The sequence below is a fragment of the Zootoca vivipara genome, chromosome 13, assembly GCF_963506605.1.
Source record: "Zootoca vivipara chromosome 13, rZooViv1.1, whole genome shotgun sequence".
NCBI classification, from domain to species: domain Eukaryota; kingdom Metazoa; phylum Chordata; class Lepidosauria; order Squamata; family Lacertidae; genus Zootoca; species Zootoca vivipara.
This window is the reverse complement of record NC_083288.1, coordinates 37,144,719-37,167,712: the sequence shown is the minus strand read 5'-3', so window position 1 is coordinate 37,167,712 and position 22,994 is coordinate 37,144,719. Positions and strand designations below refer to the sequence as shown.

The following is a 22,994-nucleotide window of genomic DNA, read 5'->3' as shown; positions in this document are numbered from 1 at the left end:
TGTGTTGTCTGCACTCAGTCCGTATGCATGCTATCATAGGTGTGTGAATGTTGGGGGCAGTATTCTTGGCTCAGATATGGCATATGGGTGGGAGAATTTGGCACAGTATTTGGCAGGGGCCAGGGCATCGTAGCTTCATGAGTGCTGCCAACCCTCTGGATGCTGCATGTACGTAAATATATTTCCCACACCTGTTTCCTTAGTCATTATTCTGGGCGGAGATTTGCTTCCCCTTTGCCACACTCCCCTTCATATGCACTTTCACCCACCCGCCTCGGGTGTGTGTAACTTTCCCCGACCCCAATCCTTTTTTTCAGCTGGGACTTGGGGGGTGTGCTTGCACAGTACATGAGCCTACATTTCCCCTACACCCTTTTCCCTGGTCCTGTAGGCTTGGGTGTGGGCCAGGGAGTGGGTGTTTATGACCTGACTTCACACCTTTCATTTGTTTCCAGTGTATGTTGGGTGTGCCTTTAGAATGTGCTCGCAGGACCTTGGCTTCGGGCAAATTGCTGATCTAGGTAATCTTTGAGTCACTCTGAGCTCCATGATCTTGTGATTCTTCAAGCCTCTTGTGTCCCACAAGGTCAGATGACAAGAAGTACTGACCAGTTTTCTTATATTCTTCTTCTTTAAAAGACACAGCAGTGGGTGGGTGGAATTTAGACAATGACCATGTCACTGGAGGGGGATTTAATCCTAATACTTTCTTACTAGATCTGCTCCCCACCCACCAAATTAAAAGCACCTCCATCTCTCTGAAGCTGTTGTTTGACCTGTTAGGGAAAACTTACCTGTACAGATTTAAATGAAAAATAAATGTAGCAATTTTCTGTGGCTTTTATGTTCAGAGTTCACAGAGGGAGATGATTGCAGAAACGCTCAACAGTTTCAAAAGCCACCTCAGGATAATGGAAAAGGTCTAAACAATATTGGATGGAGATAAATCAAACATTCATGCATAAGAATGAGGGAGGGGGTGAAATAAAGGAAAGAAAATGACCTGAACACTGTCATTTATAGGAAAAAATTTATTGAGAATGATCATTCCCTCAGCTTGTTTTGAATTAACATTTTATGTTGTTTTCCCCTTCTTTAAACCTACCAAAATAACATTTTGGTAGAACATCTGCTGTAGGCCCATAAGGCAAGGGGAGGTTGAAGTTTATATTCTACCAGCAAAGGTTCCCAGTGCACGCTCACTATCCCAGCGTTGTATCTGAAGGGAGGGAAATAGAAAGGAGGTTGCGGAAGCTTAGTCAACAGCCCCAGACATTGTAGTACTTAGGGCAAAATAAATCAAGTTATATCTTCCCACAGTAATGAATATCATCAACGTTATCATAATTCACAATGATCAGTTCTCAAACAGTATTCTCAAACAGTATTCCAAAATCTCCCACCTGAGGGAGAAATATTGTGATCAAGAACCTGTGTACTTTGCTGTATTTTTTAATTTTAGAATAATCTGATTAGGCCAGGCATGGGAAACTCCAGTTGTTGTTAGAGTGACAACTCCCATTATGCCATCCCGACCATTGACCATGTCGGAGCTAGCAGGAGTTGTGGTCCAGCAACAGCTGGAGAGCCACAGGTTCCCCATCTGTGGCTAAGCAATCCAAATTCTATGCTGAGAAAATTGGATTTTGTGACCCATATAAATTATGTAAATTTAGAAAATGTTTTGTATAGCTTATTCTGCACTTGATACTGTATTTTTTCAAAACTCTGGTTTTGCTAGTCCTGAAGAGCTAGTGGCCTGGAATTTTGGGCCTGGTCTATGCAGCAAACTAAGATACCAGAATGATCCTGAGGCAGAACAACAACACTTCAGACACTAGCTGTGGGATACCATTCTTGTGTGAAAGTCCTCATAAGAAAATAAAATAAAACATTCAAGGCAAATAAAAAGCTACCAGATCAGCTATCTGCTGTGGTAGTTTTCTTCTTACTGGAAGGTTGTTGTTTTTTAATGCAAAGGAGCACTAGCAGTCTGAAGTGACTTTAAAGATAGTGTACATACATATATTTCTGCTGTTCAGCCAGCATATCTTGCTATGTATCTGATTGTGCTCCAAGGATCCTCTGTGATAAAGGATTTTGCATAAAGATACTAAAAATTGCCCAAAATGCAGGATACAACTTGAGTCTTGGCAAAAAAAATATCATTTGCTACGTTTGGATCAAGCTGCCCCCTTTTAAAGTAAGGCAAGTTGTCATCCCCCTCCCCAAGGCCGAAATTTGGTTCAAGGTACAAAATAAGCCCCATTTCATTCCCAAAACGTTAAAGAGCATTTTAAAGCAAAAACAAAATGAAACCATACCTGTTGTTTCAACTCCATGTTGGTTATAACTTCATTGACATTGTTGAAAAGAAAGAGTGCAGCTAACTTGATGCTTTTTTACTTACCCAGGAAACGGGACACAGGGATTTGAAGACCCTGTGGTACCATTCACACACCTTGATGTCCTTGCCGTTGGCTTTTACAGTCTTCACACAGCGGTGATAATCTGCACGGAAGGAAAGAGAAGCAACATGTCAACTTCTAAAGTGTCATCACTCCTGTTTCTGCAATGGTGGACATTTAATGTCTGCTTCAGTTCCATATCAGCTGTAGCTTTGTGTCAGCCAGCAGGAGTCACCCTCCCTGTAATGATTAAAAGTTCCTCTAGCCAGCCGGAATACATTCAAGTAAGATACTGGCATCTCAGTCTGAACCTACCAACAGGATATACTGAAGCAGAAGAGCACATGGCTCCTCTTGGCTTTGACTCCAGCGACATTAACAGTACAATCCTATGCATGTCTAGTCAGAAAAAGTAAGCCCTCTTGAGCTCAATGGGAGTGTGAAAGATCTAGTGGAGGGGGATTTTGCTTACTGGCAGACCCACCCACCATTTCACTAGGGTGAAATCCCAAACTCTCCAGGAGGTGCTGGTGAGCTACAATGGAATATAGAGTTTCATTTACAGTGGTCCTCAACCTTGGGCCTCCAGATGTTTTGAGACTACAATTCCCATGATCCCTGACCACTGGCCCTGCTAGCTAGGGATCATGGGAGTTGTAGGCCAAAAACATCTGGAGGCCCAAGGTTGAGGACCACTAATTTAAAAGACAGAGTGCTACTTCCAGATGGGGAGAATTTTGACTTTTTGGTTTATGTATCAGAATGTATTCAAAGCAGCATTTAGTTGAAAAAAGGGATCCTCCTGATACCCAAGACAATTTCTTTTTTTTTCTTGCCATTTTCACAGGCAGCCCCCAGCTGCCTTGTTGCCTGAGCAACAGAAAGTTAAAACTTTCTTAGCAATGGGTCTTTATTACTTCTGTGTATAGTACACCACACTACTAAAGCTATATAGGAATAACAACAACAATACATAAAGCTGTAGAGCAGGGGTCAGCAAATGTTTTCAGCAGGGGGCCGGTCCACTGTCCCTCAGACCTTGTGGGGGGTTGGATTATATTTTGGAAGAAAAAAAAAGTATGAACGAATTCCTATGCCCCACAAATAACCAAGAGATGCCTTTTAAATAAAAGCACACATTCTACTCATGTAAAAACATGCTGATTCCTGGTCCATCCGCGGGCCGGATTGAGAAGGCGATTGGGCCTTAGGTTGCCTACCCATGAGGTTAGGAAGTGCATCTAAGCATATATACGATGAAAAGCCTCTGACAAATAAAATATATCTTATCAGCCTGCCCCTCCCGAATATCTCAAAAGTAGTTCAATACAATGCATGAATAATCTCGCCCAATGCAGCCATATCACCCTCTTTTACCCACCCAGGTAGTTCTGGTAGCAGTTCTTGGTCTGGTTGGTGTTTGGAAAGCGTGGGTCAAATGGGGCTGTGAGATAGTCACCCTGTTTTTTCTTCAGTTGGTTGAGTTCTTCTGCTGATGGTGCAGCAGCTGAAAAGGTCTGCATTTCTGAGTGGGGGAAAGATGAGAGACTCAAGTAACCTGCAACACCGCTCATCGTCAGAGCAGACAACCACCCCAGCTCTCAGCTACATCCTAGAGAACCTAAGAAATAGCGTTTAATTCCCAGTTCCTTTGCTCTAACAGCAGGGTTGCCACATTTCAAAAAGTAAAAACCAGGATACCCCAAAGTTGTTGAGCATATTTTTTTTTACAAAACCGCGATTTTTCGATTGATCCCAGACATCAATTCCGCCTTTGAAATCCCAGTAACGCCTGGGAAAATTCCGACATGTGGCAGTCCTATCTAACAATCCCAAGGCGCTGCAAAATTGATACACCCCTGGTTTTCTCTTGGCCTAGTGTTCAACCCAACCCGGCCCATGCTTTAGCCTAGCAGTTCTCATATTCCTTCCAAACTCTTATTCCCCTCCTTGCAACATCGACTTCTCTGCTTTAGTCCTTCCTTTCCACAGATGTCACATTACAATGACTCGTCATGGGCCTCTTAACTCCTAGCTGTTGCCACCAGTGGTGTACCTAGGCTCCCTTGCACCCTTGGCAAGGAGCTGTATCGGTGCCCCCCACCCGACACTTGCGCTCCTCTTCCAAGGTGCCTAGAGCAGCCTGTGCTACTCTGCCGCTCAGAGCAGCATCAGAGACTTGTAGTGTTAGAAGAGGCCACGAGGCTCATCTAGTCCAACCCCCTGCAATGCAGGAATCTTTCACCCTACGTGGGGTGAAAGACACACTCTGGGATCTGGCCAAAGGCCCTTTTAGTCCAGCATCCTATTGTCACAGTGGCCAACCGGATGTGTCCGCATGCAGGACCTGAGTACAATGGTACTCTTTCGTTCACGATCCCCTCATGATCCTGCTCCGTCCTCACTGGTGATTCCTAGGGCATTCATAGGCCTCTCTGCCAATCAAAGCACTGAAGGAAAACCAACCCCGGGATTATGGATTGTATGGCAGCTGCAAACTGGCAAGGTTTTCCTAGAGGACTGAGGTAGTGGTTTCGTTCCAACTTTTCTCTCCCCCAACCCCCGCATGGAGTAGCAGCCCAAGAAATTTCCAGAAGGTGCTGAAGGGAAAGCCCTTCAGCCAATCAAATGGCAGATACCCTCCTCCTGGCACAACTGACAGTGGGTTGGGAATAACTGCCACAGAATCTTCTGGAAGGCGTACAAAGAGAAGAATGGACAGTGGTGTGTCTTAGCAGCCAGATAGGCCAAAATGTTCCCACCTCTGCCAGAGAAAAGAGGCCACCGTTCAATCCTGTTTCACACACACACACAAGCTGAGGGAAAAAATGATGTGGAATCTTCCTGATTCAAATTATAGAATAGAAGTCTGTCCATCCCGCCTCCCCACACCCCCTTTTTATGACTCCCAATGATGGCTGTTGCCAAATTTGGAGAGGGCTCTTTTTTAAGGGGGAGGGGGATGTAACTGCAGTGAGTTTGGTGTTTGCATAAATCTATGCCGTGTCCTTTCCCTGGAGGGTGCCAGTGTCCCCAAAAGAAAGCAAAGTAGACACAAGAGTTAGGCACAAAGCAAATATGTTTATTGTTCAGCTGAACAGATCTTACCTGCAGCTCACACCAGAAAGGCAGGGTAGACAACTTGCATCCACTAGGACTGTTCCCTAAAAGATACTCCTACAGCCTTTGCTCTTCTGTTGTCAGCTATAAGTAGAATTGCAGTTGGCTTTCCACACTCTCAGTAGTCCAGCATTTTTGCCTTGGCCAGAAGGCCCCACTGCCAACAACAACAATTTATTATTTATACCCCGCCCATCTGGCTGGGTTTCCCCAGCCACTCTGGGCAGCTTCCAACAGAATATTAAAAACACAATAAACCATCAAACTTTAAAAACTTTCCTTCAGAAAGTCAGGTAGTTGTTTATTTCCTTGACATCTGATGGGAGGGCATTCCACAGGGCGGGGGCCACTACCAAGAAGGTCCTCTGCCCGGTTCCCTGTAACCTCACTTCTCACAGGGAGCGAACCACCAGAAGGCCCTCAGACTGGACCTCAGTGTCCGGGTTGAACGGTGGGAAACTTCTTCAGGTATACTGGGTCGAGGCTGTTTAGGGCTTTAAAGGTCAGCAGCAACACCATGAATTGTGCTCGGAAATGTACTGGAGGCCAATGTAGTTCGGCGACCACCCCCAGTCACCAGCCTAGCTGCCGCATTCTGGATTAGTTGCAGTTTCCGGATCACCTTCAAAGGTAGCCCCACCACGTAGAGCGCATTGCAGTAGTCCAAGAGGGAGATAACTAGAGCATGCACCACTCTGGCGAGACAGTCCACGGGCAGGTAGGGTCTCAGCTGACGTACCAGATGGAGCTGGTAGACAGGTGCCCTGGACACAGAATTGACCTGCACCTCCATGGACAGCTGTGAGTCCAAAATGACTCTCAGGCTGCGCACCTGGTCCTTCAGGGGCAGCTACCTTATTCAGGACCAGGGAGTCCTCCATACCCACCTGCCCCCTGTCCCCTCAAAACAGTACTTCTGTATTGTCAGGATTCAACCTCAATCTGTTAGCCGCCACCCATCCTCCAACCGTGGCGCCATTGTCCTGCAGAGTTGTAGAGCAGGCTCCTTTTCTTTCTGGGATGGACTTTGAGAAGGGGGGTGCCCCTGCTCTGGAGAGGGGCTTAAAGGAGTCTGTGGCCTGCTTGGCTTTGGGGATTTCATGTTTGCTGTCTGTGTAAGGGACTGCTCCGATCCCGACTCCCTAGCATAGGAGCAGCCAAAGTGGCCAGTTTCTCAGAAGTTATTTCAGATGGCTGGCTGGCTGACTAGCCTGGATGGACTAGATGCTGTTGCCTTAGCACACTCCACTCCAAAAGGTCCAGCAGCTCCTGCGGTCAGTGAGCCCTCTCCTGGGCCTGAGTAACTAAATAATAGTGGAGTGGACTTTGTCAGGAGGTGGTGGGCGCTTCTTCATGGAAGGTTTTTAATAAGAGATTGGATAGGCCATCTGCTTTAGTTGAGATTGCTTGCATTGCAGGAGGTCCCTTCCAACTCTACAACTCTCTAATATGATTCTAGGATCTAGGTACCCTGATTTTGGATGCTCCTGCCTCTTTAATGTAAAAAATCCTCCATAATGTTCTCCCTCCTCACTCTCCAAGGCCAAATAGTCTTAGTTTAGCCATGGACATCTCAGCACTTGGTGCTTTGGGCAAGCAGCTGAGAGTTGGCACCTCCGGCAGCACCATCATATGTGTGTGTGTGTGGATTTCCTTCCAAGCCAGAGGCTTGTTGAGGCTTCTCACTTGATACAAGGGGAGCCTTCTGTGACTCAGCTGAGCAGCTTAATGAGGGTCTCCCTGCCTCTCTGGGAGGCTGAAGAGCCTCAGCAAAGCCCCTTTCTGCCTCCGGCTCACAAGTAGACCCTCCTTGGAGCCTGAAGGGGAAATCATCTATGGTCCCCAGAGACTATCTCCTTGCGAGCCAGAGGGGCTTTGCAGAGGCTGGTCGCGTCTCTCCCCTCACTTTGGGGCCCACCCGAGAGGTGCCATAACACTGTTCCAGCACTTGCCAGCTGAAAAAAGCCCTGCTTTTCCCACCCATACACTGTTTAGGTAGTTCCTTCTGGAGTTCCCCACAATCTCTTTTTCTTTAACTTACCATGGAAAATTTAGTATCATTAGCAAAATTGGTCACATCACTGACCACTCCTATTTTAGATCATTTATGAACAAATTTGACAAAACTGCAGGAGGCAGTGGAAGACAGGAGTGCCTGGCGTGCTCTGGTCCATGGGTTCACGAAGAGTCGGACACGACTAAACGACTAAACGACAACAATGAACAAGTTAGAAAGCACAGGTTCCAATACTGATCCTTAGGGCACTCCACTTTCTACATCTCATCATTCAGAGAACTGGCCATTCATACCTACTCCTTGCTTTTTGCAGCTTAACCAATTCCTGATCTACAAAAGGACCTCTCCTCTTCTTCCTTGACTGCAAAGCTTACTCCGGAGTCTTGGGTAAGATACTTTGTCAAAAGCTGTGGACTTATCCACATTTACCTTTTGACCCAAGCTTTATAGGTACAGGTCTGCACTTTAAAGCACTGTGTCTCAGCACTTTTTTGGGTACCAGCACTTTCCCTGCAAAAACTTGCTCTTTAAACACTAGGTTGGAACAAGCAGCAATTTGGATTTTCCAAGCTAGCTTTTTCTCCTGAGGGAGAAAATTTTAATGGTGCTCCAACCCTCCACCTCACCCACCCACCTACCCAACAAATTATCCACAAGTGGAGTGATAACATTTCTTCATTTGGCAGGTCACACTTGAGCATGGGTAAGCAAACTAAGGCCCAGGGGCCAGATCCGGCCCAGTTGCCTTTTGGATCCGGCCCACAGACTATCCGGGAATCACTGTGTGGATCAGCGTGGATCTGATCGTTCGGGCTGTGCCAGCACGCGCATACAGCGGCGCCTTCTTCCTCCCTCCCTCCTCCTGGCTTCTCCCTGCCTCTGCCGAGAGCCGAGAGGAAGGGGGCTGCAGCAGCAGCATTAGTGCTCCAGTGCCCGCCATTGTAAGCAGGCTCAATTCGGGCTTTGTTGCTGCCAGCCCTTCTCCAGAGCCCTTTCGCACCGTCCTGCCGCTGCCAGCACCTGCGGCTCGCAAGACACAGGTAAGCTCGCCGGGGCTCGTCCAGTGCTGTGGAGAAGGGAGGGTAGAGTCGGTGTGTGGGGATGGCTTATACCTGAGTATAGAATGTGTCATTTTATTTAAAATGCATCTCTGGGTTATTTGTGGGAATTCGTTCATATTTCCCCTCCCAAAATATAGTCTGGCCCCCCACAAGGTCTAAGGGACAGTGGACCGGCCCCCTGCTGAAAAAGTTTGCTGACCCCTGCACTTGAGGGTGACCATCTGGCTTACAGTCATAGGCATCAAGGCCTCATGTCAATGATTTGTGAGTTCTGCTTGGGTTTGGCTCTAACCAGAAAAGGAAAGAAAACAAGACCTCCTCCTCCTCTTTCTTCTATGTTTATTAAAAAATAGTCTGATACTTGGCATATCCATAGCAACGAGTTGTTCCAATTTCTTTTTATATACATAAGTAACCTTTATTGAGTAGTATCCTGGCTCACTCATCACTTCAACACGGGCTGTGACGGGAACCAAATGTGCTGTGGACTCCATCAAGACATGGTCCTTTCAAAGTGGTTCAGTTACAACTTCTGAAAGCAAGAGCAGGGGAGCACAATGGGTTACAACACACCATCTATTTAAGGTGGTCCTATCCTGTTTTGCAATTTAGAGGCCTCAAGGCAGCTTACCTAACAAATGCAAGCTATATAAATCATAACTATCAAAGAGTGGTTGTCCTCTTTATCATTGCTTCCCTACATCCAGGATCTTAGATACCATTAAAAAGCTTGGGTAACTAGAAGGGACCTAAAGGATAGTAATGATGGTGCCAGGCAAGCATGACTAGGCAGAGAAACCCTCTCCCTGTTAGCTGTCTACTAGGACTGAGTCTAGGGCTTGCCGATCAGAAGGTCGGTGGTTCGAATCCCCATGACGGGGTGAGCTCCCGTTGCTTGGTCCCTGCTCCTGTCCACCTAGCAGTTCGAAAGCACGTCAAAGTGTAAGTAGATAAATACGGTAGGTACCGCTCTGGCGGGAAGGTAAATGGTGTTCCATGTGCTGCTCTGGTTCTCCAGAAGCAGCTTAGTCATATTGGCCACATGACCCGGAAGCTGTCTGCGGACAAACACCAGCTCCCTTGGGCCTATATAGTGAGATGAGCGCACAACCCCAGAGTCGTCTGCGACTGGACCTAACAGTCAGGGGTACCTTTACCTTTTTAGGACCTAAGCAGGATACAGCCTTTGCCCTTCTGTTGTAAGCTATAAGTGGAACTGCACTTGACTTTCCACACTATCAGTAGTCCGGCATTTTTGCTCGGGGCTAATGTTCTGTCTACCCTGGTTGTCATCATCATCATCATCATCATCATCATCATCATGGCCTGGTGGCCATGATGTAGCTGCAATGGGTGGGGCAGCACACCTTTCCCATAACCCTTGTGATTTGTGTCATTTTATGACCCCCATTATATTTTAAATCATTATTGTCATTATCGTTAAAATGGAAAGTGTTTTGGGGAGGGGCGGTAAAACTAACACTTATGGACAAATTTCCATTGGAGCTTCAGTAGTTTATAAATGCAGAAAGAAGCCCCTGGAAGAAAGAAGGTATCCCTGGAAGCCCCTGGAAGAAAGAAGAAAGCATGGGAGAACTTCTACACTATGGGCTGGTTCATATATGACTGCAACCTCAAGTGAAGGCTGGCACATGGGAATAATAATTTAATATCACAGATCATCACCTGAAATGCACATTTTGCTGTCTCACCAGTACCATCCATTTAATACCACTCTTATATCATGGTCTCATAGATAACCCTAGCAACTGTAGTTTGTTCAGGGTGCTGGGAATTGTAGGTCTATGAGTTCCGCGTCCTAAGCATATACAGTACTACAGTTCCCAGGAATCTTTGGTAGAAGACAAAATCTTTAAAGTTGCATTAGAGTACTTCAAATGTATGGTGTGGGTTAGGTTTAGCAACTTACATTAGAGTCCAGTACCTTGTAATCACCTTTGCCTTTCAATCTCTCCAGCGATGAGGACAGGACGCTATAGATGGTTATGAAAGTAGGGCTGCTTCTTTGTCTCACTGCAAAGCAAATGGAGCCATTAGTACCGTAGGTGCCTGGCTCTCAGTGACCATTATGGTGGGGGATATGGGAGCTAAGCATTGCTGTAGATCACTTAATTGGCATTTCGTCTTACCTGAACTCAGAGCCTTCCCCAATTTGCTCATGGACTTATTGCTCCTAGTAAAAAAGAAGTTTAATTAGTTCAATTTGTACAAAGAGTTAAACATATAGTTATTGATTCCTTAGTCTTCTTCTTCTTCTTCTTCTTCTTCTTCTTCTTCTTCTTCTTCTTCTTCTTCTTCTTCTTCTTCTTCTTCTTCTTCTAAGGTTTAAAATGGCCTGAGACCATTTACTGGCCTGCTTGGAATCCCAGGAATCAAGTTTTAATTAAAAGAAGTATGTGTCTGTGAGATCGTATATAACCAACATGCTTATGTCTAATTAACATATGAAAGAGTTGTTGAACTTTTTTAAAAAAATGGTTGAAGTTTTTTGGGAGATCACAGATCACGGACATTTCCTTTAAAATGTAAAACAAAACAAAACAAACCTGGAGGAAAGCTTTTGTTGGGGAGGCAGGCTTTTTAATGTTTTTTGAGGCTTGGGGAGCAGCTGTCTGCCCTTGGCCGTGCCCATGAGATTTAGCAATGTCCCCTCACGTTGGAACTACTAGGTCACGGGTGTCAAACACAAGGCCCGGGGGCCAAATCCGGCCCGCCAGACCTCGTCATGTGGCCTGCCGAGCACCCCAGCCAGCGCGCCCCAGCAGCGGGACCTTGCTGCTGAAGCACCGCACCGACAAAGCGCCGACAAACAGCTGGGGCCGGGGGGGGGGGGTAGAAAGGCGGCCGGAGCAGCGCCGCACACAGAGCCCCGAGCCTCTGCGACGCAGCAGTGCTCTGTAACACTTTGAATCCTCCTCCTCCTGCCACGGCTCGGCGCCTGGAAACGGCTGCTGCTGCTGCTGCTGCTGCTGCTGAAGCCCAGACAAAGCACCCAGCAGCGCCGCGTGGAGGAGGAGGAGGATTCAAAGTGCTACAGAGCACTGCTGCGTCCCAGAGGCTTGGGACTCTCCGCATGGCACTGCCGGGCACCGACCCGGAAAGCCGCCTCCTCCTCCTCTTGCCTCACCTCCTCCTCCTCCTGCTGCGGCTCAGCCTCACGAATGTGCAACTCTGAGGCTTTACGCACTTCTCCTAAAACGGACACCCGCTGCCTCACGCTGCACAGGAAATGCTTTTTGCCCCTGGGTCCCTTCGCGCTCTTTTCTGGCGCTGAATCAAGGCGGCGACCCCCCCTTCCCTTTCTTTCTTCCTCTCTCTCGTTCTTATTCTTTCTTTCCCTCTCCTTCCTTCCTTCTTTATCTCTGTCTTCTCTCCCTCTTTCTTTTTCTTTCCTTCTTTATTCCTTCTTTCCTACTCTTCTTTCTCTCACCTCTTTCCTTCCTCTCTCCCCCCTGCTCCCTCTTTCCTTCCTTCCTTCCTTCCTTCCTTCCTTCCTTCCTTCCTTCCTTCCTTCTGTCCTTCCCATCTTTCTTCCTCTCCCTCATTCTTATTCTTTCTTTCCCTCTACTTCCTTCCTTCTTTCTCCCTTTCCGTCTTCTCTCCCTCTTTCTTTTTCTTTCCTTCTTTATTCCCTTCCTTATTTCCTACTCTTCTTTCTCTCCCCTCTTTCCTTCCTTCCTCTCTCCCTCCCACTCCCTCTTTTCTTCCTTCCTTCCTTCCTTCCTTCCTTCCTCCCCCCTCCCCTCCCTCTCCCTCTCCTCAGAAACATAGGATGCTGCTTTATACTTCTGGCCCTTAAACCCTGGAACCAGGAGAGCAGCTCCAGTGAGTCAACCTCAGCCAGTCCCTTTGGTGAAGGGTGGTGGCTCACTGGCAGAACATCTGTCCTGCATGCAGAAGGACCCCAGCATCTCCAGGTACTAGTAGCTCTGCAAAGGTTCTGCATGAAACCCTAGCGAGCCTCCACCACCCAGTGCAGTTACCAAAAATCATTTTTCAATAAATTGTACAATAATTGTACATTTGAATATCTACTTGTCATTATTCTATGTTTCTGCTTTCAGAGCTAGTTATTACTTACATTATTACAAAAAACAGTAATAATTGAATGCAGTGACAATAATTTATGATAATAAAGAGTGGACACATAGTCCTACAGATACAACCGGCCCTTTGAGGGTGACCAAACTGCTGATGCGGCCCCCGATGAATTTGAGTTTGGCCCCCCCTGTACTAGGTAATCAAGTTTTTGTTCTCCCCTAGTCTACCTGAGAAGCTTAGTGGGTGAAGAGATTTGAGCTGTTTGCTCCAGCTCAACCGCATGACTCTGATCAGTCATACTTGGGTTCCTAAACCAATAATGTAGGAACTTTCACCACTTTGTAACTAAGGTCTGTGCAACTTTTTTAAACACATAAATCTGACTTTTAGAGAGTTTGTAAGCAAACCGTTTTTAACTTACCAAATGTGTGGTTTTTTCCTATGGAGCAGGGGGATTTTGGAAAGAAACTTTTTAAGGGGACATTTTGGATTTCACTTGAAAGGGCATATTTTAAAGGTCTAACTTCCTATATTTCCACGCTTTACTTTGCTGCACATATTGTGACTTTAAATCTCTGCTCGGGTTCTCTCAGCAAAAAGTACTTGCCCCAAACTTGGATTTTGGCATCCAGGAATTCTCTTTTCTATATTATTTTCCCCTTGAACCAACACCTTCTAGATCTCATTGAGGCAGAAGTGAGAAAATAATATGACTGCAGATATCATTAAGTGTTATACAGAATAGAAATGAATGGACATGGGGGGTGATAGGGTGGTAGGCTGCTCCCATGTGCCTTCCCTTTGAACATACAGAGAATCCTGAATGTGCAGGATTTCTGATCATAGGAAGAAAGGGCTCTCAGTGCCAGTTGCCACTTGGTTCTCCCAGCTTACCTGTGTGGTTTCCCTGTGGCGCTTCTGGACTGGATTTGCTTAGCTAGATCTCTACTTTGCTTTTCTGTTTCCAGTGCTTTGCTCTGAGGTCTTGACATCTGGCCACCTGCTTTGGAGGGCCTCACATCCGCATTATCCCAGCCTTGATCAGAAGGTCCCACTGCCAGCGATGCCTTTGTCCTGCGGAGTTGTAGAGAAGGCTCCTTTTCCTCCAGGGGTGGACTCTGAGAAGTGGGGCGCTCCTGCTCTGCAGAGGAGCTTAAAGGAGTCTGTGGCCTGCTAGGCTCTGGGGATTTCACATCTGTGTGGAGTTGTAGAGAAGGCTCCTTTTCCTTCGGGGATGGACTCTGAGAAGGGGGGAGCCCCTGCTCTGGGGAGGGGCTTAAAGGAGTCTGTGGCCTACTTGGCTTTGGGGACTTCACATCTGTGCGGAGTTGTAGAGAAGGCTTCTTTTCTTTCGGGGATGGACTCTGAGAAGGGGGGCGCCCCTTCGGGGATGGACTCTGAGAAGGGGGGCGCCCCTTCGGGGATGGGCTCTGAGAAGGGGGGCGCCCCTTTGAGGATGGACTTTGAGAAGGGGGGCGCCCCTTCGGGGATGGACTCTGAGAAGGGGGGCGCCCCTTCGAGGATGGACTTTGAGAAGGGGGGCGCCCCTGCTCTGGGGAGGGGCTTAAAGGAGTCTGTGGCCTGCTTGGCTTTGGGGATTTCACGCCTGCTGTCTGTGAACGTGAGGGGCTGCTCCGATTCCGACTCCCAAACTTAGAAGGAGCAGCCAAAGTGGCCAGTTCCCCAGAAGTCATTCGATCATGCCAGCTGAGTTGTCTGGATGGGTTAGACGCGGCTGCCTTAGCACCCACTCCACGAGGTCCAGCGGCCACTGAGGTGGGAGATCTTGGGGCAGAAGTGGCTGGTGGTGATCTGGAAGTGTGCCCCTGGAAAGGAAAAAGGAGATGCTATCCTCCTGGCCTAGGTGGGGAATGAAGTCCCAAAAGGCAGGGAAAGAAAAAGGCAATTATCATACCTTTGCTTCCAAGGAAAGCTTGGCCCACCCAATTCTTGATGAGCTAGAGCTCCTGCTTTCTGAATCCATTCAGGAAGGTGGTCACCTGAGCACTGCCAGCTGAGCGCTTTCTAGCTGTTGGGTGGGAGAGTCCACTAGACTACATGGGCAGGGGACCATGTAAAAACATTTTGCCTATAGTACTACAATATAAAACATGGAGCACCCCCCCCATCCCGATCTTTTGCTTTTAAACATCTTGCCTGAAGAGTAGTTCTGGAGAACTCAAAAGCTTGCACACCATTTTGTTATATTTTGGTAACTTGGTCATAAGAACATAAGAAGATCCTGCTGGATCAGGCCAATGGCCCATCTTGTCCAGCATCCTGTTCTCACAACTGCCTACCAGATGCCTACAGGAAACCTGCAAGCAGGTCCAATAAAGCAGCTCTGAATATGGATTGTAGAACATGGACAGCATTTGATTTCTTGTGAAGAACTGAAACTGCTCTTCTCCCAGGCTCTGGCTTCCCACATTGGTTCCATTTTTTTTTTGTCACAAAGCACCCCGAGTCTGACAGCCAGTGGTTCATCTGTAATGGCATCTACAGAGTCAGAGAAGGAAACGTTCAGACTCTTTAACTGTCCTTACCTCCCTGGCTGGGATTCCACGGGTTTCTTGAGCAGAGCGGCCAGCAACACCTTTAGAGGAGGAAAAGGAGAGGAGGCAGGAAGCAAGATAGTGAATGTTGTGGAGGCTCCAGAGAGACCTGTGGGTGAAGAGGGGTCTGTAGAAAAGGGAAATACACCCCTGTTCCCCCAGCCGCTTCAGACACTCAGCTGCATAAAAGCTGATGTTTAACCTGAGCGGGGCCCTTGACTTCAATCCTTCCATCCTTACCTGATTTTCGGATGGTACGTTTTGCAGCAGGGACACTTTCCCTGCAATGGAAAGGCTGGAATGAAAACTGCACCAAAAAAAACCACACACCACAGTTTGACCAGAGCTGAATCATTGACTCCAGCCTTCCCCAACTTGGTGCCTTCCAGATGTTTTGGACTCTAACCAGGGCTGGGCCCAGGACACCTTGTCACTTGAGGCATCCCACCTCGATTCCCTGCTACTCTGGCCTGTGCGGCAGTGGAGTATGTCAGGCAGACGCAGCTGTGGTGTGGAAAGGACATGGTTGTAGATGAGGTGGCAGGTGAGGCAGTGCGGAGGCAGCACAGAGGCAGTGGCGAGAGCAGTGCGCTCCTCGGTCCTGATCTGCTACCTGAGGCAACTGCCTCACTGTGCCTCATCCCCACTGTTCCTCATCTCCCATCACCCCTAGCCAGCATGGTCAAAGGTCAGGGATGGTGGGAGTTGTAATCCAAAACATCTGGAAGGCAGCACATTGGGGAAAGCAGATTTACTCACTTCACAGAGATGGGAACAGGGACACACTTGTGCTACCTGTATTCTCATTGTAAAGTTTGCTAGCAAGGCCTCTCCTCCGCCACTACCCCTCACCACCCCATTGCATATTGTTGAAGACTCAGTCCTCCCCCCACCCCCTAGGACTGGAGTGGCCTGACCACCAACTTAAAAGCAACAACTGTGTTTGTCCTTTTGGTTAAAGAGCAAAACACAGGTGCCTGACAATGTGTTCTCTCTACAAAATGTACCAGTACTTCCAAATACCCCTTGATTGTGAACTCATTGCATTTCCAGAGTTGGGTCGTTAATCCATGTTCACGTGACATTATCCAAAATTCCTATGTCTCCTGGGTTTTGTTATAAGATAATACTGTTGGGTGAAATGTTTCTCAAGCCAACTTCGCACTGATTGGAGTGCTTAAACCATTCCTAATTTCTAGCCGAGATACACACCTTTGCATAGGGTAAAGACATCCCCGCCCCATCCATGTCCCCTGCTGCATTCAGAAACTAATCTGACAGTAATGAAGCTGTGCTGATGTGAACAGCCAGTGTAGCTGGCCAGGTACAAGACCATGGTGCAAAGCATAATGAATAAATGAAATACAACTCCTTCCATGCTCCAGAGCAGCTGCATTGGGCACAAAGGCTGAAGGGGGGAAAGTACTGCTTCAATGGACTACAGTACTGCAGAGCTTTCCAAACATTTCATGTTGGTGACACACTTTTTTAGACATGCATCATTTTGCGACACAGTAATTCAGTTTTACCAGCAAACTGGAGGTTAAACTAACCCCTTTCCAGTCCGGGGAGGAGCGCGGGGAGGATTCATGCGACATACCTACACACTGCAGCCAACACACTAACATCGCAACACACAAGTTTGGAAAGCTCTGGACTAACGTATCAGGGCCTGTCCAGCTTAAATGTTCTCATCAGCATCGCAAAGACAATGAGCTAGGCTGCAGTGCTTTCCAGGAAGGGAGGTGGGCATTTCCCTCCACTCCCTGGAGGCCACCTTGTCCTGGGCTCTGTGTGTAAGAGGTATGTTTGTGCCTTGAGCTGATGCTGGAAGCCAGAGGCACAGAAGCATGTCTGCTCCGTGCTGGACTTGGGGCTCCCCTGGAAACCAAGTAGGGAAGCAAGACCTGTTAGGATGCTAATACTGTAAGTCCATTTGGATCCCTTCCAGTCGGGATTCAGGCCTCATCATGGGACTGAAACTGCCCTGGTCACACTGGTTGATGATCTCCAGCGGGCTAGGGACAAAGGTGAGAGCTGTTTCCTAGTCCTGCTGGATCTCTCAGCGGCTTTTGACACCATCGACCATAACATCCTTCTGGACCGTCTAGAGGGGTTGGGAGCTGGGGGTACTGTTATACAGTGGTTCCGCTCCTTCCTCCTGGGCCGTGTTCAGAAAGTGGTGGTGGGGGATAAGTGTTCAGACCCCTGGGCTCTCACTTGTGGGGTGCCTCAGGGTTCTGTCCTCTCCCTCATGCTTTTTAACATCTACATGCAGCCGCTGGGAGAGCTCATCAGGGGGTTTGGGTTGAGTGTTCATCAGTATGCGGATGATACCCAGCTCTACCTCTCTTTCAAAGCAGAACCAGTGAAGGCAGTGAAGGTCCTGTGTGAGTGCCTGGAGGCGGTTGGAGGATGGATGGTGGCTAACAGATTGGGGTTGAATCCTGACAAGACAGAAGTACTGTTCGTGGGGGACAGGAGGCGGGCAGGTGTGGAGGATTCCCTGGTTCTGAATGGGGTAACTGTGCCCCTGAAGGACCAGGTGCGCAGCCTGGGAGTCATTTTGGACTCACAGCTGTCCATGGAGGTGCAGGTCAATTCTGTGTCCAGGGCAGCTGTATATCAGCTCCATCTGGTACGCAGGCTGAGACCCTACCTGCCTGCAGACTGTCTAGCCAGAGTGGTGCATGCTCTAGTTATCTCCCGCTTGGACTACTGCAATGCGCTCTACATGGGGCTACCTTTGAAGGTGATTTGGAAACTACAACTAATCCAGAATGCGGCAGCTAGACTGGTGACTGGGAGCGGCCGCCGAGACCACATAACACCGGTCTTGAAAGATCTACATTGGCTCCCAGTACGTTTCTGAGCACAATTCAAAGTGTTGGTGCTGACCTTTAAAGCCCTAAATGGCCTTGGTCCAGTATACCTGAAGGAGCGTCTCCACCTCCATCATTCTGCCCAGACACTGAGGTCCAGCACCGAGGGCCTTCTGGCGGTTCCCTCATTGCGAGAAGCCAAGTTGCAAGGAACTAGGCAGAGGGCCTTCTTGGTGGTGGCGCCGGCCCTGTGGAACGCCCTCCCAACAGATGTCAAAGAGGAAAACAACTACCAGACTTTTAGAAGACATCTGAAGGCAGCCTTGTTCAGGGAGGCTTTTAATGTTTAATAGATTACTGTTTTTTATTTTTCTGTTGGAAGCCGCCCAGAGTGGCTGGGGAAACCCAGCCAGATGGGCGGGGTATAAATAATAGATTATTATTATTATTATTATTATTATTATTATCATCATCATTATTAAGTCCATCCATCCTATGCTCTCAGGTTGTATATCCTAAAGACAACAGTGTCTCCACTGGCCATCATTTCAAGGCAATGAACCCTGGGTAAGCACAGGCACCCCTGGAGTCTCTTTGCCACTTGGAGACTAGGGCTGCGTGCAATGATATCATGTTTAGGGTTGTTAATCCCAATACAGACAAAACACATACATGGATCTTGACGTGCTTTTGACCAGGTTGGCTTCACGCAGTTGCTCCTTTACCATTTCATTGGAGTCTTCTTCAGCCATGACAATTTGAAGCCAATGCTGATGGAGAAAGACAGCGAGTCATGCATATGTATAAGGATACAGTAAGGATGGCAGCCAGGGACTGGGATGCGGGGAGGGGGGGAGGATTAGGCACCCATAACAAACTAACTACACTTCCCAGGATTCTTTGGGGGAAAGGCAGGTTTTAAATGTATGGTGCATGTATGCATCAGAAACAGAGAGACCGATGGCTTGGCCAATGTGGTAGACTTTGAGAGGGCTTTGTTTCATGCGACTGACCTTCTCAGGCGTAGCACGAAAACTAGCGCTCTTCCATATCGTGTGGAGCCCGGATTGCTTTGACGTAAAGCTGATTGGATCACTGATCCTGCCATTGGCCACATTCAAGACGTAAATGAGACGCAGCCAGCGCTGAAAGATGATGTCCTCTTGCCCTGCAGGGGCACAGAGTTGCAGATAATATTTCCGGCCATTCGCCATCTTCACTCTCAGCTGCCGTTCATTCATGCTATGCACTTGAAACGCCACCAGGTTTAAAGAGATCAGCCTGCGGGCAGAGGAAAGACTCAGCCTAGGAACCTCTGAGGTGGTGGTGGTGGTGGTTTCTCTGGGAAGGTTTTGGGGCGATGGAGAACAGGAGCTGGGTGGCTGTGCTAGTCTCACCTAGTGATTTCCAGGTCTTTAGCCTTTGCCTCTATATCTCTGATGCCTTTTCTCACCCGGGCAATGACCATCATGTCTGGAAGTAGCAAACCTGGACGGCTGGACAAAATGCCAACCATAACTAAATTGGGTTGGTTGTGGATCACGGCATATTCCCCCGTCTTGGTTAACTGCATAGAGAGAGGAGGGTAAGGAGTCTGCTAAGAACAGAACAAATGCAGGGGTGATGGGCACCTCAAACAAGCTAGAGCACCTGGAACTGACCGGGCAATGCAGGGGGTGACTAATGGGACATTTCCCCAGCTGTTCCTTAAAGGATGGCCTTCTGCGGGCCTGGAGTCTCTTCAACTCGCTATCAAAACCAGGTGGAAGGAGGCACAAAATGGTCATTGCCTCCGGCTCCTCCTCCTGTTTGGGCTCCCTGACTCTCTGCCCTATCAGTCCCAGTGGGCACCAGCAGTGGCAGATCTTGGAGTCTCACATTTCTGTGGCGCCCTGTGCAATCTCAACATTTGGCGCACCCCACCTCTCATACTCCATTCTAAATTGTAGTTGTGGCATTCTTTGGGTGGGCTGAAGTCACCTCAGCCCTTGGGAGTTGATGCCCCTGCTCCGACAGGGATCCATGCAAGATAAATCTCTCCCTTCTGCCCAGCCATGACCAATGGTCCATCACCTGTAGAAAGGTTCCCTCCAAGATCTCCCCTTTTCCTAATGGAGCATACTCCGGCCTCCGCAGCAACTGCTTGAGTCTCCCTGTTGTTGAGGACCGGCCCTGTGGAACCCATTTGCCTTTGGGGGGCTTACGTGGAGTCTTCCTCCACTGACGTTCTAGGAGACAGACAGGGAAATAAAAACAAACAAATAAAATGAAAAAATTAATCCCACCATAACCCCTCCCCCAGCCTAGAGGCCTCTCCCTTAAGATCACAGATTGCATGCACATACCAGTGTGTCCAAATTGAATTCCTCCAAGGAATCCCGGGTACTGCAGTTTGTTAAGGGGCTGGAAACTATAGCTCTTTAAGGGGGTAAATACAGCTTCCAGGATTTTTCGGGAGGGTGTGTTGCTTTAACAGGGGGGCGGTAATTCTGTGTTGACATTACCTTTTTGTGTTTTAGTTAACATTATTTGAACTCCAATTGTTTGTTAACTGGCTGGATCTTCCCTACAAAAACAAGAAGTATGCCTCAGGGAGTTTGAATGCTTAATTCTTATTGTGATTTAAAAGATGTGGCCAGTGTAAAGGTTCTGCAACCTTGATAATTCATCTGGGGCCATGATGTTCTCTCTAAAAGTATGAATTTTGGGGGTGGGGTGGGGGGAACAACCATCTGTGGCAATATATGTAAAGAGCAAATATTTCATGGGTTGTCAAAATGATGACAATTTTCATTAGAACAGTTTTTAAAAGCTTGTTTTCTCTCTGCTCACTCTGTTGCTGAATGGAGCTGGCACTTTTACTCCAGGTTGACACACTAGCTTTCTTTACACCTGTTTCTTGTACTGTACATAGGATTGCTCCCCTAATAATTATTAAATTCTCGGGGGGGGGGAATCTGACAGTCCTCAAAAGAGGTTTAAATAACACATATGCCAACACTTGTATGCTATTTAAGTTGCACCATTGTGGCGTGACTTTGGTCACAAGAAAAGCTGTATGTAAAATACTTTTCAGTTAATATCACATTTTCTTAATGCTAACTAGCTCAAAGAAAAGAATAAAATGAAAACATATACCGGTAGACATTTCTGTTATTGGGGGGTGGGGTGGGTTTGAGTATGTGTTTTTGTGACCAATGTAGCAAACTCATTGTTCTAAGCTCATCAGATTTAATTCCTAACGTAACATTTCTTGTCAGTTCACCAAGAAAGAAAGCAAAACTATCAATATAACAAAGGGCCGTGAACTGAACTTCTGAACAAAATAAGGAATTCTGAGTCGCCTTGCATGTCATGCTTCTGGTTGTTTTGCATGTGTGTAAAACGCCTTTTCAGAAAACTGGGAAATTACATGGGTGTACCCAGCATGGGGCAGGGGGGTGCAGCTGCCCCCCTAGAAGGCCAAACTGTGGGCCCGACTAGGGAAGCAAATACCCTGCGCAGGCGCCCCGCTTGTTGACACGGGAGGGGAGGGGGGGAGGAAACGCTGCTGGTGCCGCGCCTCCTCCTCTCAGCCTGCCCTGCCTACATTTGCACCAATTCCTGCCCACTAAAGCCTTCACGCCTCCCAATGGAAAGCCCTGCTGGGCGGCAACCTCTCCTGCCTAAAAGTTCTGCTGGGCTGGCAAGCGAAGGAGACGCGGCTCCCTGCATTGGTTGCAGCCGCTGCCGCGCTCTACCTCCCGGTGGGCTGCACTGCAATCGTCGGCGCCGCGGGCTGGGAATCGCCCCCTTCCCCCCTCCGCACCCCCTACCCCCCTGAGTTAGCAGTTGCTACTGAGACTCCTCCTGGGCCGGGAGAGGAAGTGCACCGATAGGAGCCAGTTCAGCCCCGGCGGGCAGAAGCCCGCAAAGGAGGAGTGGGGGGTGGCGCCCGAAGGCGGTGGTCGTGGCTGCTGCAAGGAAGCTGCGTGGGGGCGTTTGCGCCGGATTGCCGGCGGCAGGAGTAGCCCAGTGGCAGTGACCCTTCCTCGCTGCCCCCCACCCCCGGCAATAGGAAAGGAGCTGCCTTGGGGGGCGGCACAGCTCTCCGCTCCCCCTGCGTCCGTTGCCCTCTCCTGGCATTGGCTGCTGTTTCCTTCTTTGCAATGCCCCCCCAGCCACTCTCCCTTGCTGCCCCTGCTGAGAGAGGGGCATTGAGGGCAGGGGAGCCGCCGCCGGGTCGTAGCTGGGGGGGGGCTCGCTCGCCTGCGCTACGCCACCCCACCTTTCCCATCTTTTGCTCCCTTGTGATGGGGTGCCGGCGGTGGCAGCTTCTTCTTCTTCTTTGAGGGTCTCAGCTTGGCGGGGGGGGTCCCCAGTATCCTCCCAGGCCACGGGGGGATGTCCCCCCAGGACTAGCAGACCTCTGAGCTCCTTCCCCATCCCAGATATATAGGGTGAGAACTGGCAAGGCTTCAGGGGGACCTGGAGGAGGGAAAGCGGGGCCCAAAGGGGTTTTTCAGGGGGGGTGGCTAGCCATAAATGGATGGGAGCGGTGTTTTCAGAGCAGGGCCATCTTAAGCATACCTGGCGCCCTGGCACCGTGGTGTGACGGATCCCTCTGGTGCCCCCACCCCACCCCATTTCCCGGTGCAGCGGAGGGCCGGAGCCCTGCGCAACCCAGCCTGGCCGTAGGGCCGGCCCTGGGCCAGGGGGTGCTGCCCGCCCCCTGTTGCGACGCCCCTGCGCGTGGCGGAGGCGGCCCCAGGCCCGTGCACCTTTGGAAAGCAGCCTGAAGCCGCTGAACAGCTGAGAGGCACGCCTGGGGCGGCCTCTGCCGCGCCTCTCAGCGGGCGCAGCGGTGCCCCTCGTGGCCTGGCGCCCTGGCACCCCGGGCCTAGAGACGGCCCTGCTTCAGAGCAGGGGGGTTTCGTGTGAGAGAGTTTAGGGGGTTCATTTAGCGGCTG

At 49.0% G+C, this 22,994-nt stretch overlaps 2 protein-coding genes across 2 annotated transcripts; both read right to left on the bottom strand.

Annotated features, from left to right (window-relative positions):
* Window positions 1-1,165: 1,165 nt before the first annotated feature.
* Window positions 1,166-3,982, bottom strand: LOC118095505 (cytochrome c oxidase subunit 6B1). The gene is made up of 3 exons (XM_035136755.1): window positions 3,790-3,982; window positions 2,411-2,511; window positions 1,166-1,219 (listed from the first exon to the last, which is right to left on the bottom strand). The coding sequence occupies exons 1-3, from the start codon at window positions 3,980-3,982 to the stop codon at window positions 1,166-1,168; spliced, it is 348 nt and encodes a 115-aa protein (XP_034992646.1).
* Window positions 3,983-8,311: 4,329 nt separating this feature from the next.
* On the bottom strand, window positions 8,312-19,643 carry LOC118095793 (serine/arginine repetitive matrix protein 2-like). The gene is made up of 8 exons (XM_060282053.1): window positions 19,059-19,643; window positions 18,718-18,815; window positions 15,464-15,504; window positions 15,215-15,264; window positions 13,563-14,494; window positions 10,757-10,800; window positions 10,552-10,640; window positions 8,312-8,611 (listed from the first exon to the last, which is right to left on the bottom strand). The coding sequence occupies exons 1-8, from the start codon at window positions 19,284-19,286 to the stop codon at window positions 8,312-8,314; spliced, it is 1,782 nt and encodes a 593-aa protein (XP_060138036.1). The 5' UTR covers window positions 19,287-19,643.
* Between the last annotated feature and the right edge of the window lie 3,351 nt (window positions 19,644-22,994).

Coding starts and splice junctions, on each gene's coding strand:
- LOC118095793 (XM_060282053.1), bottom strand. CDS start 19,286: ATGAATGAACGGCAGCTGAGAGTGAAGATGGCGAATGGCCGGAAATAT. Junction 10,641..10,756: donor GGGGAAGGCTCTGAGTTCAG/GTAAGACGAAAT, acceptor TTTGCTTTGCAG/TGAGACAAAGAAGCAGCCCT. Junction 8,612..10,551: donor AAGGCAAAGGTGATTACAAG/GTACTGGACTCT, acceptor CCTTCTCCACAG/CACTGGACGAGCCCCGGCGA.
- LOC118095505 (XM_035136755.1), bottom strand. CDS start 3,982: ATGAGCGGTGTTGCAGGTTACTTGAGTCTCTCATCTTTCCCCCACTCA. Junction 2,512..3,789: donor CTGCTACCAGAACTACCTGG/GTGGGTAAAAGA, acceptor CCTTCCGTGCAG/ATTATCACCGCTGTGTGAAG. Junction 1,220..2,410: donor CCCTGTGTCCCGTTTCCTGG/GTAAGTAAAAAA, acceptor CCCTCCCTTCAG/ATACAACGCTGGGATAGTGA.